General features: G+C 47.8%; 1 protein-coding gene across 1 annotated transcript in view; it reads left to right on the forward strand.

The window, feature by feature from the left end:
• HYDIN (HYDIN axonemal central pair apparatus protein) overlaps window positions 1-12,845 on the forward strand; it is a 325,008-nt gene that overhangs the window by 243,434 nt on the left and 68,729 nt on the right. Inside the window, exons 49-52 of the mRNA XM_081963626.1 lie at window positions 869-1,051; window positions 1,775-1,894; window positions 2,366-2,525; window positions 2,607-2,779. Coding sequence (XP_081819752.1) covers window positions 869-1,051; window positions 1,775-1,894; window positions 2,366-2,525; window positions 2,607-2,779 — 636 coding nt within the window. The remainder of the gene's footprint in view (window positions 1-868; window positions 1,052-1,774; window positions 1,895-2,365; window positions 2,526-2,606; window positions 2,780-12,845) is intronic.

Below are 12,845 nucleotides of genomic sequence, written 5' to 3' on the forward strand. Positions count from 1 at the left end.
AAAAGGGGAGTTAAAGTACAAGAGGGAGGTAAGAGGTTATAGTTAGTTAGCTTATGTTAGTGTATGATTGTTAAATGTTTATACCCTGTATTTTGCTCTGGGAGGTTGAGGGGAGGGACGGTTGGAGGGGTGGCAGGGTTGGGATAGAGGGAGGGAAGGGGAAGGGGAAATCTCTGTAAATTCTACTAAAACTTTTCAATTAAAGAAAAAAGAAAAAAGAAATAGGGGTAACGTGATAGCAGTATTCAAGTATTTGAGGCGCTGCCACAAAGAAGAAGGGGTTAAATTATTCTACAATAATTTGTACCACAGAGCAGGACAAGAAGCAATGGATGGCAACTAATCAAAGAGAGAAGCAACCTGGAATTAAGGAGAAACTTCCTAACTGTGAGGACAATTAACCAGGGGAACAACTGGCCTCCAGAAATCATGGGTGCTCCATCACTGGTGGTTTTTAAGAAGAGCCTGGACAGTCAGTTATCTGAGATGGTATAGGGTCTCCTGCTTGAGCAGAGGGCTGGACTAGAAAACCTCCAAGGTCCCTTCCAGCTTCTATTCTATTCTGCATTTCTATTCTATTCTATTCTTAATTTATTATGCCCTCATCCAGGGAGTTTCTTACCAAGCTGACTGTGGCTTTCTATAACCTCCTTTTCTTCCCCTTTCCTTGTTTTTTACAGGGCAGCTTAAAGAAAAGGAAGGGGAAGGGAGGACTTCTTCCCCAATGTCTAAGGAGCATCTTTTTCACAAAACAGGGCAACTTTCTTCTGTGAGGGAGCAGAGTTCTGCACCCACAAAGTTTGCATTGGAAAGTTTGGTCTTAGGGACACTGGCTTGAAGCAGATCTGTTGTGCTTTGTATTCCACAGGTTGAACTGCTTTCGCTGGATTGTCCCTGCTAATGGGGAAGTTTCGATGCGCATCCATTTCTCTTCCACCAAAACAGGACTCTTTGATCAGGTCCTAAATTTTGAAATCCTTGGAACTCGGAGACAGTATCAGGTGTGCTGCAGGGGCATCTGTACATACCCCACCATTTGCCAGGATCCCACGTAAGTAGGAGGAAACAACTCCACCCATCTTCCATGCTACAACACATAGCAGTGAAGCTGGGCATATATTGTGGCCCTTATTGTGTCCTCCAATTGAATGCAAGAGGCCCCCCATCTTGGCCTTTCGCCGAGGAGTCACTTCTCTGTGGCATCATTTCATGAATAAAGGATGCTACCTTGTAGGATTGTCTGCCCTTTTGAAGTTAGCGGTCAGAAGCCGAATTGGAAATCAAATAACATTACTGTGACCAAATCTCCTCTTAGCATCTTAATTGTTTTGGGTTACATGTGATTTTATCTGTTTCAAATAGTGAGGCTGAGCCAGTTGCTAAAAAGTTATCTTCCTACAGACAGCAAAATACTGTAAATGTTTCCATCTAAAATAGTTGGGAATTACATTATCCTAAGAATAAAGATTATACTTTTCAACAATTTGTTCTCTTTGTACTCTCAATATTGGCTGATACTGCAGGACAAGAGTGTCCTTTTTAAGAGCAACAGAGACTTAAGGGAATTGCTCTGTAGAGGGTCTGGTCTGCATTGGGTATCCCAGTTCTTCAGTTCGGCTTCCTTGTTCTCCTTGCTCCGCAGGAAACCAGTGGGGTTCTTTGGTTGCTTGCTTGCATCAGCTCCTGCCTGCTCAGGGATCTCTGGGTGGTGCCTTATATGCTTGGACCTCTTGTTTTGTTCAGCTGCTAATGCATGCTTGCTTCTCTGATCCAGGATAGTGTTCCCCCACCGTAAGAAGACTATCAAGCCTGATGAAATTGTATACAAGAAATACATCCTGAGCTTGGGTGTATTCAACTTTGGTCCCTTGCTTTGTGGCAAGTCAAGAGAAAAGTAAGTGTTTGTGGGATATAAGAGGGTGATAAGGAAATACTAGAAAGCTCAAGGGGATTTTCAAAAGGAGATTCTTTTTTTCCACCAAAGTCATCAAAAGCAACATTGGGCTGAAGGGGTTTTCTGACCTCTTCATGTTTCTAACTGGGAAACTCCCTAAAGAATATATCAGTAGCCAGAATAACCTGACTGTGGAGTATGGAAGTGTAAGCTGGATTGCCTTTTCATATGTCTAAAAGAAGATGTTAAGAGAATCAGGATCACAGGGTCTTTATATGTTATTTATTTATTCATTGATTTAAACAAGTTTATAGAACTGCTAACTCAACTGACTCTTACAGTATAAGCTTACAATATAAACAACCAACAAAAACCTCAGTAAGGTGGTCGAAACGACAATAAATAGAGCAGCAACCAAAAGACCCTTTGTCCCCTGTCTTCTCTCTTCTGCCTCCCTCCTGTGCTCCCTAGGTACAAGGCTGCGCGATATCCCAACCACTTTGAAAAGCTCACCATTCTCAACATCTCCCCTTTGGAGGTCGAAGTACATTTCTTCTTCCAGCAGGACTCCAGGGCAGTCACCTACCTCCTGGATCCGCCCATGCTGATGCTGAAGCCGAACCAGAAGCAAGTAAGGGCAGCAGGCACTGCTTTCCCTGAGGACCTTTGCCCTGGAGGAGATGCCACTTAGGGCCCTTTCCTGTCGTTCCAGGTGTTGACAGTCTGGGCTTATCCAACAGCGGTTGGTGTCTTTGAAGACTGCATCGTCTGTTGTGTGAAGGAGAATCCGGAGCCGGTCACCTTCCGGATCTGCTGCCAGGGGGTTCGCCCAGAAGTGGAGCTGGACCGCCGACAGCTGCATTTTGAGAAGTTGCTGCTGCACAGGTTGGGCTTTAGGAGATCAGCCTATTTCAGCCATCTGTTTGTTGATGGCCACTCATTGTGTGCCTCTTCTCTTCACCTGGATTGTCATGGAACTTGGGGAGGGGGGGAGGGGGGATATTTTAGGAGATTTTTTACCAGTCTTCTGGCCTTAGATATCATAATGCTGCTAAAGTCTAAATCTAAGTTATTAGATTGGGAATAGGTTGGGGGATCAATGAATGTGGCCATCTGGTTTTCAACAGCAAATAACCATCCTGTTTTGTAGCTTTGTACTCTGATTTCATAAAACCTTGATTAATAGGTCATATTACATGCTGTTTATATGCACATGGTGAGCTTATGCAACCGGAGACAAATTTTTTGTGTGCCCAATCACACTTGGCCAATAAAGAATTCTATCCCATCCCATTCCATCCCATTTCATCCCATTCCATTCCATTCCATCCCATCCTATTCCATCCCATTCCATCCCATTCCATCCCATTCCATCCCATCCCATATTGTTAGGGGCTAACAATAAAGGCTTCTGTTTGAGTGGGACAATCTATTCTAGGTGGCCAGAGACTTGAAACATGTTAATGGTATGTTGAGCATGGATTTTTTGGTCCTTCCTGCTTCCTCTTAACAAAAGAAATTCAATGGCACTCTTTGTGGCAGGACTTCAGATCATAGAATCCAATCTCACACTTGGAACTGATGTGGAGATTATTTAGTCTAACCCCCAGCTCACTGCAGCCCCCATTTGAGGATCTCTGACAGATGACCAGATGGTCTTTCAATACATCATTAGCAGCTGGATTCACTGGCTGATAGCTCCTAAAGTCAAGCAGTTCTTCCTGATGTCTAGCTACAACCTTCCTCTTTAGAGTTTTTATCCACCCTTCCCCGGTTTGCACTTGTGGGGTTGCAGAAAATAAGTCCACTCCTTGTTCTGTGTGACAGTCCTTGAGACATCTAGCATGCCTCCTCTCAAATATCTCTTCTATAGAGTAAATATGAACAGATCCTTCAACTATCCTACACAAAAATAGCCTTTTCAGCAATGAATGAATTGCATACATTTCTAAACTCCATTGTTTGATATCCAGGGTTATAATACTATTTAAAGTCTTGCAGTATAATTTTATTGGCTCTTTTTTGTACCCAATATTATCCGTACAGGTCATCCTTGATACTGGCTACTTGTTCAGTGACCATTCAAAGTCACAATGGTCCTGAAAAAATAATAATCACTTACATTAGTGGCATCCCTCAGTCATGGGATCACTATTATAGTCAGTATGCACTCTATGTTTGATCTGTTGCTTTTCCTTTCTCTCTCCTTGCAGAGAGAAGAAGAGGAAGGGATTAGAAGAGAGTAAGCAGAGACATAATGGGAATAAACATTAAAAGCAGTGCACTGGTGCTAGCAACTGTGAGGGCACTTGGCAAACAGCCAGTGTATTCCTACTGTATACTTGCTTACTTTCTTTTCCTGTACGCTGGGAGGAGAGTCCAAGAATGGGTTAAATTTTGTCTGACTGCCCTGGACTGAATTGAAAGTTCTTTAGCCACGCCTCCTCTTCTGGCCCCTCAGATTTTTCAATTCAGTTCTAGCCCAATGGACACGTTTTCAGTGGTTCCAGCATATCAACACAAATTTAACCTTTACTTGGACTTTCCAATCCGGTAATTTTTTTCCATCCTGCAAGAAAATAAGGTCTGTTTAAAGTTGCTTTTGGTTCCCTGGCTTCTGCTTGTTGCCGGCGCTTGTTCTGGGCTTCTCCGGGCACGCACGGCTTGTCTGACTCACTGGGCGACGCGATCCGGCTTGAGAGCTGCCAGGTTCGCTTTTTGTATTGGCGCAACGGTCAACAGTGAGGGGGCCCAGCCGCTCGCACTCGTTTCAGTGTTTTGGCGCCACAGTCAGTGGTGCAAAAACCCAGCTGTCGTGCCATTGCCCTTTACTAAATGAAGCGTTGGGAGCAACGGTCAGTAGTGCGAGGACCCAACTGTTCACGCCATTGCTTCTACAGTTTGAATTTTGCGCCACTTTTTGCCAGCAGTAGTCATCGTGCGTTTCAAGGTGTTGGTTATCATCTTTAAAGTGCTCCATGGCACAGGACCTAGTTATTTGCGGGATCGTATCCTGCCCCATACATCCCTTCGGCCGATTCGCTCTCACAGGGAGGGACTCCTCCGGGTGCCGTCCACTAGGCAATGCCAGCGGGCGACGCCCAGGAGTAGGGCCTTCTCTGTGATGGGCCCAACCCTCTGGAATGACCTCCCCCCCGGATATCAGGACTACCACCGACCTCCGCTCCTTCCGTAAGAAACTAAAAACCCACCTGTTCAATTTAGCCGGCCTGGCCTAATACCAATTTTAGTCCCTCAAGTCTGTATTTTTAAATTTTTAGGGGTATGCTTTTTAGTTGTTTTTAACTTTTATTATTCTGTACAGTTGAATTTAGGTTTAATTCGTTTTTAAGGGAATATATTTAAAGGTATTTATCTTTAGTACCTGTTTTTAATGAGATGCCTGTACACCGCCCCGAGTCCCTTCGGGGAGAGAGGGCGGTCTATAAATTTTGAAAAATAAATAAATAAATAAATCGTGGTGGCCATTTTGAGTGAGGGAAAACGTCCGGTGGCCATTTTGTTTACAATTTTGCCACGTTTTTTCCCTGCACTTTGGAGCGAGCCTTGGAGAGTGGTGGCAGCGTGACTTCTCTGTCCGGCAATCCGGCAGCCAGTCCCCCCCCCCCCCAAGTGGCAATTGCTAAACAACAGCAAGGTGTTGGTCCTTGCCTTAGGCTTCCCTCCAGCTGTCCAATTTGCAGGCACTGGGAGGATTGGATCTCGTGCCAGAGATTTCCTCGTGGAGGTGTCCTTAAAACTCATCTCGGCCAGCGATCTCTCCGCTTCTGTTCCAGCAGCTGCAGCTACTCCAACTATGTTCCAGGTGGTGAGTGGTGCCCAGAATACACCTGCCCACAACACAATGACAGACAACCATCAGGAGGCAATGCAGCCAGGGCCCTCTAGCAGCAGGAGCCTTACCAGGCAGGCTAGCAAAGCAGCCTCAGAGGCCCTCAGCAGACAGAGCCAGGCGGTGGGGGGGAAGAAAAGATCAAAGTCCCAAGATCCAGTTTCCCCCTGGAGCCAAAGAGCACCAGAGAAACACCCTGAACAAGCCCAGCAACAACTGGTGGCTTCCTGCAGAGGAATTACCAGAGGCCCCAGCTCCTACTAGTCAGGACCCACCACGGTCGGATAGTGAGGATGTGGGACAGGAATTTTCATCAGATGACTACTCTGAGTCAGCCAACTCCCCTGGACCATCCTTGGGCAAGAATGCTGATTTGTTCCAATGCTCCTTGGAAGCAGAGGATTCTCCTCCAGTTCAATCACTGGCTCCTCAACATCCTCTGCCCCGCCGGGCCACTAAGCGTAGGCGGCCTGCAGAAGACCAAGGGCTGTCCCTCTCCTCGGAAATGCAGGAGGTTATCACCAAGGCTACATCCCAGGGTATTGCAGAGGGTCTCAAGCAACATTGCAGGGCCAGGTCTTCTTCCTCTAAGGCCGTTCCTTCAGAGGCTCCCCAGGGATCCACCTCTCCCCATTCCTCGCTGGACAGCGAGGATTCAGCTGTAGATGAGGAAATCCTTCCAGAGCAGGAGTCGAGAGAGGGGTCACGAATAAACCCGTCTTCATTGGTTTGTATAAACATGTTTCAATCAAGACAATCTTGAATAAAGCCAAAACAGCCACCCGTATGGGAGTAACTGCCACCGATCAGGCGACAATAGACAGACCCTAGCGAAGGACTCTTTGAGGAACTGGTAGTTCCCCAGGAGATTGTGCCAGTTCCTAAATTATTTTTGAACATTGTGCAGTGCCAGTGGGTTCAACTGGGCACTCCAGCCACGCTTGGTAGCAGCGATAAAAAGCTCTATACGGTGGATGGCTCCCTGGAGGATTTATTAAAATTGCCTCTGGTGGATCCTTCAGTACAAGCCCTTACATCCTCCTCAGTCTTACCTCCTGACCTATTAGAGCGCTTGAAAGCGGAGGATAAGAGATCTGAAAGGGCTTGTCACAAGACCCATCAGGCGGCTGCCTGGGCCATCAAGACATCCACTTCAGTGTCCTTTATGTTCAGGGCCTCTCTCCTCTGGGTCAGACAGATTTCTGCTAAGCTTCCGGTAGGGGACACCAAATTGAGGCAGGAGTTTAATAAGGTTTTAGCGACAGCAGAATACACTGCGGATGCCACCCTCAACTCCGCCAAGTTCACTTCCAGGGCTCTGGCTTCTAATGTGACCACCAGGCGGCTCTTGTGGCTTTGTCACTGGAATGCAGACATGAGGTCCACGTGGAAGTTAGCTTCTGCCCCCTTTAAGGGAGGGAAACTTTTCGGGGAAGCCCTAGAACCTGTCCTAGTCGAAACAAGGACAAAAAGAAAGTTATGCCATCTGTCACTAAGACAGCTGTTCTCAACCTGTGGGTCGCAACCACTTTTGGGGTCGAATGATCGTTTCACAGGGGTCGCTGAGACCAGCGCAACTCTAAAGTTTAGACTCCACCTCGTGTTCCTCAAAATCCCCGCGGATGGACTCTGGGATGGCTGCTGCGGCTCCATGCCATAAAAAACATAGGTGCATGTGCACACCCCGTACAATTAGCCTTGGAGACTTCGTAGTGGAGGGAAAGTGTTCCTGCGAGGGAGGAAGGGGCTTATGTCCTGCTCCGGGCTGTAATTGTGTGGGGCGTGCACTATGTTTTCCACACCGCTGCCAGGTACTTTTAACTCTATCGAAATCCACAGTCAGACCTGTCATCAAGAGCCAAGCTCAGGAGCCCGAATTGACCCCATTCACTCAATGAAAACCTGCTTGCTAATAATGATTCCGGGGGCCATCAGTGGGGGGGGCAGGGTCCCCCCTCGCGTTCCTCATCTTCCCGGATGGCCCCTGGAATCATCGCTCGCCGCGCAGAATCTCGCCGCTGCTCCACGCCGTGGAAAACAGGCACGTGCGCACAGCTCGGCAAATTAAAGCCTGGGAGACTTGTTGTCACTCGCCTTTGCAGAAGCTTCCCTCCGAAGCGTTCCGAGGGAGGGCTGTAAACTACCCTCCGAAGTCTTGGGATGTTCTGAGGAGCCCCCCAAGGCAAAACGCCGCTGCCAGGTAGTTAAAAGTACGTCTCTGATTCGTCTCTGTCAGTCTCTCTCTGATTCCCTCTCTCTCTCCCTCTCTCTGTTCCTCTGTCTGTCTGTCTCACTCACACACACACACACTTTTAGCAATTTTATTATCTACCTGTATTTTTATTTTTGAAATTTACCGTGAGCTGCTGCATTTCCCAGCCTCGGCTTATACTCGAGTCAATAACTTTTTCCAGTTTTTTGGGGGGAAATTAGGGGTCTCGGCTTACACTCGAGTCGGCTTATACTCAAGTATATATGGTACCATAAACCATGCACAAAGGAAAAGAGCAAAAAAATGCAATGCAAGTAAACAATTTAAAAATGATACAAGTGGAATTATTATTAGAAACAAAATGTAACAGAGAAAATGATATGTATGAAAATATAAAGTTGGGTTTCCTGAAATGCCACCCTGAGAATCTATCTGAGAAAGTAAATAAGCAAGGGCAACAACGGAAAGGAGGAAAGACGAGGAGGGAAAGGAAGAAAGGGTAAAGCAGAGGGAGTAAAGGAGGAGAATCAAGAGTAGGAGAGAGAGTAAGAGGGAGGAGACGAGAGGAGGAGGGGAGGAAAGAGGGGAAGAAGAAAGGAGGAAGGAGGAGGGAAAGGAAGAAAGGGTAAAGCAGAGGAAGCAAATGAGGGGAAGTAAGAGTAGGAGAGGGGGTAAGAAGGAGGAGAAGAGGAAGAGGGGAGGAAAGAGAAGGGAAGAAGAAGGGAGGAAGGAGAGGAGGAAAGAAGAAGACAGAGAAGGGAGGTAAAGAAGAAGAAGGAGCAAGGTTGTTGCAAAATAAAATGGCAGGAAAGTGACCCAAACTATATTCTATACATTTGTAAGAAAATAACGATAAATGATTAATGATAGTGATATAATTAATGGTAATTGGGAGTGTATATTTCTGAATGAACTTGAAAGAGAAGATAAAAAACTTTAAAAAAATAAAAAATAAAAATAAACAATGCATGACGTTTGCCCAATAAATTAAGGTTAAGCTTACCACCCCCACCAAGGTTAAGAGCGCCGGTTGGAGGGGATGGGAGTCGGAGGCACCGTTTTGCGGTGGTTCGGCTCCTACCTCTCCGACCGGAAGCAATGTGTGTTGACAGGGGGGCAGAGGTCGTCCCTGAGGCCACTCACTTGTGGGGTGCCACAGGGGTCGGTCCTCTCGCCTCTTCTGTTCAACGCATATGTGAAGCCGCTGGGTGAGATCATCCGTGGTTTTGGGGTTGAGTACCATCTTTACGCTGATGATACTCAGCTGTATATTTCAACCCCAAACCACCCCAACGAGGCTGTCGAAGTGATGTCCCGGTGTTTGGAAGCCGTCGGGGTCTGGATGGGGGACAACAGACTCAAACTCAACCCCTCCAAGACCGAGTGGCTGTGGTTACCGGCACCTCGGTTCAGCCAGCTGACTCCATCGCTGGCCATAGGGGGCGAACAACTGTCCCCTGTGGAGCGGGCGTGCAATTTGGGCGTCCTCCTTGATGCCCGGCTGTCAATGGAGGACCATGTGGCAGCCGTGGCAAGGGGGGCGTTCCACCAGGTTCGCCTGGTGCGCCAATTGCGCCCCCTACTGGACCGGAGTGCCCTGCGCATGGTCACTCATGCGCTGGTGACGTCTCGCCTGGACTACTGCAATGCCCTCTACATGGGGCTTCCCTTGGGACGCATCCAGAGACTGCAGCTAGTTCAGAACGCAGCCGCGCGGGTTATTATGGGACGTACACGTTACTCCCACGTAACACCTCTCCTGCGCGAGCTGCACTGGCTACCTGTGGCCTTTCGGGTGCGTTTCAAGGTATTGATCACCATCTTTAAAGCGCTCCATGGCAGAGGACCTAGTTATCTGCAGGATCGCATCCTACCACATACGTCCCTGCGACCTATCCGCTCACACAGGGAGGGGCTCCTCCTGGTGCCGTCTGCTAGGCAATGCCAGCGGGCGACACCTAGGAGTAGATCCTTCTCTGTGATGGGCCCAACCCTCTGGAATGACCTCCCCCCAGACATTCGAACTACCACCGACCTCCGTTCCTTCCGGCAAAAGTTAAAGACTCACCTATTTCAATCAGCTGGCCTGGCACTTTCTTAGTTTTACCTCCCAGGGATTTATTTTATTTTAGGGTTTGGGGTTTTAATTGTGATGTTTTTAGGTATTTATTTCTTAGTACAGCCTATCTCCCCCTCCAAATGTATTTTAAATGTAGCTTAAATGTATTTAACTATTATGACTGGTTTTATTGTATTGACTGTACACCGCCCCGAGTCCCTTTTTGGGAGAGGGGCGGTCTAAAAATCTAAGAAATAAAATAAATAAATAAGAGCACTCCTGCAAACAACCCCAAACCAGGTTGAAGATCCATCCAGGCAGGGTAAGCAAGTTTGTGAATGCAGCTGCAGGCAACTTAGTTAAGGAGGCTGTGGGAATAAAGCCACTGTGTGCCTCTGTGTATCTGTGTGTATGATTGTATAGCAGCCGAGGTTGTCCAGCCTCCAGGATGTGGTTCTTTTCAGATCCAAAATTTAGGAGCAGACAAGATGTTGGCTGCCTCTATAAAAAAGATGTGGAGACTAGTCTAGAAAAAGTGCAAAGAAGAGCAACCAAGAGAACTGACTGGAAGCTCAAACATATGAAGAACAGTTGCAGGAACTGGGTACGTCTGGTTGAATGAAAAGAAGGACTTAAAGGTGATATGATAGCAGTCTTCCAATATCAATATCTACATTGCGATTCATAACAGTAGCAAAATTACAGTTATAGAGTAGCAACGAATTTTTTTTTATGGTTGGGGGTCACCACAACATGAGGAAGTGTATTAAAGGGTCGCGGCATTAGGAAGGTTGAGAACCACTGCACTAAGAAGACAGAGCGCAAAGGTTCTGGTTATTTCAGGAAGCAATCCTTTCATTCCTCAGAATCGTACACTAGCACTGGTCAGTACCACCGTCCGTACAATCAGGGACAGGACCGGTCACAGGACCGTCAGCCTTTCGGGACAGGGCCAGATAACAACCCTTCTCTAAGCGGCCTTTGCGTGGCAGATCACGCTCTAAGCCTTTCCGTCGCTATAAGTGACAGCCAGCTGATGGCTCCCTTCGGAAGGCGCCTGCAACTATTTCAGGCCTGATGGGAGCAAACAATGTCAGCCAATGGGTTCTTCAAACAATCCGTCAGGGTCTGACCCTAGACTTCATTTCCCCTCCCCCTCGCCACTTCATCCGCTGCCCCACTCCCTCCTCCCCAGCCAAGAGGTCCCTCATGGAGCAAGAGATCCAGCACCTTCGGGAGATAAGGGCAATAGAACCAGTACCAGCAGGTCAAGAAAGGTCAGGTTTTTACTCAATCCTGTTCCTAGTTCCAAAGAACTCAGGAGGGTGGAGGGGGATATTAGATCTTTAAAAATTGAACTACCACCTAGCGTACAAACGCTTCAAAATGCAGTCTCTCCAGTCCATCTTGAACTGCATCAGGCCAGGGGATCTACTAACATCAATAGATCTCAGAGAAGCATATCTTCACATTCCTGTCCGCAAAGCCCATCGCAAGTTCCTGAGATTCTACTATGCAGGAACGCACTATCAATACAGGGCCCGTTCGTTCGGCCTGTCATCGGCCCCCAGAACATTTACAAAGATCCTGGCAGCTGTGGTAGCGTCCCTGAGGTCGTGTCCAGTGAGACTTCAAGCATACCTGGTTGACATCATCATACAATCATCGTCCCGCCAGCAAGCTGTCAGAGCCCTCCGGATAACCATGAGAGCTCTTCAAGTCCACGGGTTCTCAATCAACATGGGCAAAAGCCACCCCACCACCACCACCAGGTTGCTGCATCTCGGTGCCATCATAGACACTGTAAGTTGCCAAGTCTTTGTATCGCAGGAGCAAATCTCCAGCCTCAGTCAACTGAGTCTTCAGGGGGGAGCCTCATGGACCATGCCCATAGTCCTGCTGTCGAAGCTCCTAGGCAAGATGATCTCTTGCCTCTCGATAGTACCGTGGGCAAGGCTGCACTCACGACAGTTGTCTAAACCCTTACCCAGGGGAAGAACTCAGTGGCTGATTACATACAAGAGTTTCGCGAATTGTCCGTTTATATGCGGGATTGGTCAGAAGAAGCTTTAATGGACATTTATGGATGGCTTAAACAAAGATATATACCAAAACTGTGTAAACAGCCCCCCCCCCCCGTAACTTGCAATGCTGGTATGAATTGGAAGCAGACGTGGAGATCGATCTAGCCAGACAAGTACCACGAAGACAGTGAGAAAGAGAAAGCTACCCCTCCCAACCCCCCCCAAAGGAACTTCGAAAGGAGGAAAAAGTTGGTCTACAATCAAGCCCCGGTCTACCACCTGCTTCTGTTGTGGAAAGGAGGGGCACCGGGCAGCAAATTGCCGCTCTAAGATTGGCCCAAAGCCCTCTGCCGGGGGAGAGAGCCAGACAAACAACCTGGGAAGAGAAGGGACACCGCCATGAAAGGGCTGGAACCCCTCCCATCCCAAGAGGAGAAGAACCGTCCTTCTCATCGGGGGGAAATGAAACCGAATCCAATGACGACCGTCTGGCAAGTTCCCGATCGGGCCCCATGACCATCCCAGTAGAACTTAAAGTGCCCTCTACTGGCGCCCAAGCAAAAATGCTGGCCCTTTTAGACTCGGGATGCACACGTTGCATTGTTAGCCCGGATGTGGTGGAAAAAATGAGCTTGAAACTGAGAACCTTGAAAGTCCCCATTGCTTTTTGCCAGCTAGAGGGGTCTATAGCTGGGGGGACTCCTGCCCATTTTGTGACTGAACCTATAGACATGTGGATGGGAGATCACCAGGAAACATTAAGGGATGGACCAGCCTCTCATACTGGGCTTACCCTGGTTACG

Source organism: Natrix helvetica (genome assembly GCF_964273705.1).
Source record: "Natrix helvetica genome assembly, chromosome: 10".
Classification (NCBI taxonomy): Eukaryota; Metazoa; Chordata; class Lepidosauria; order Squamata; family Natricidae; genus Natrix; species Natrix helvetica.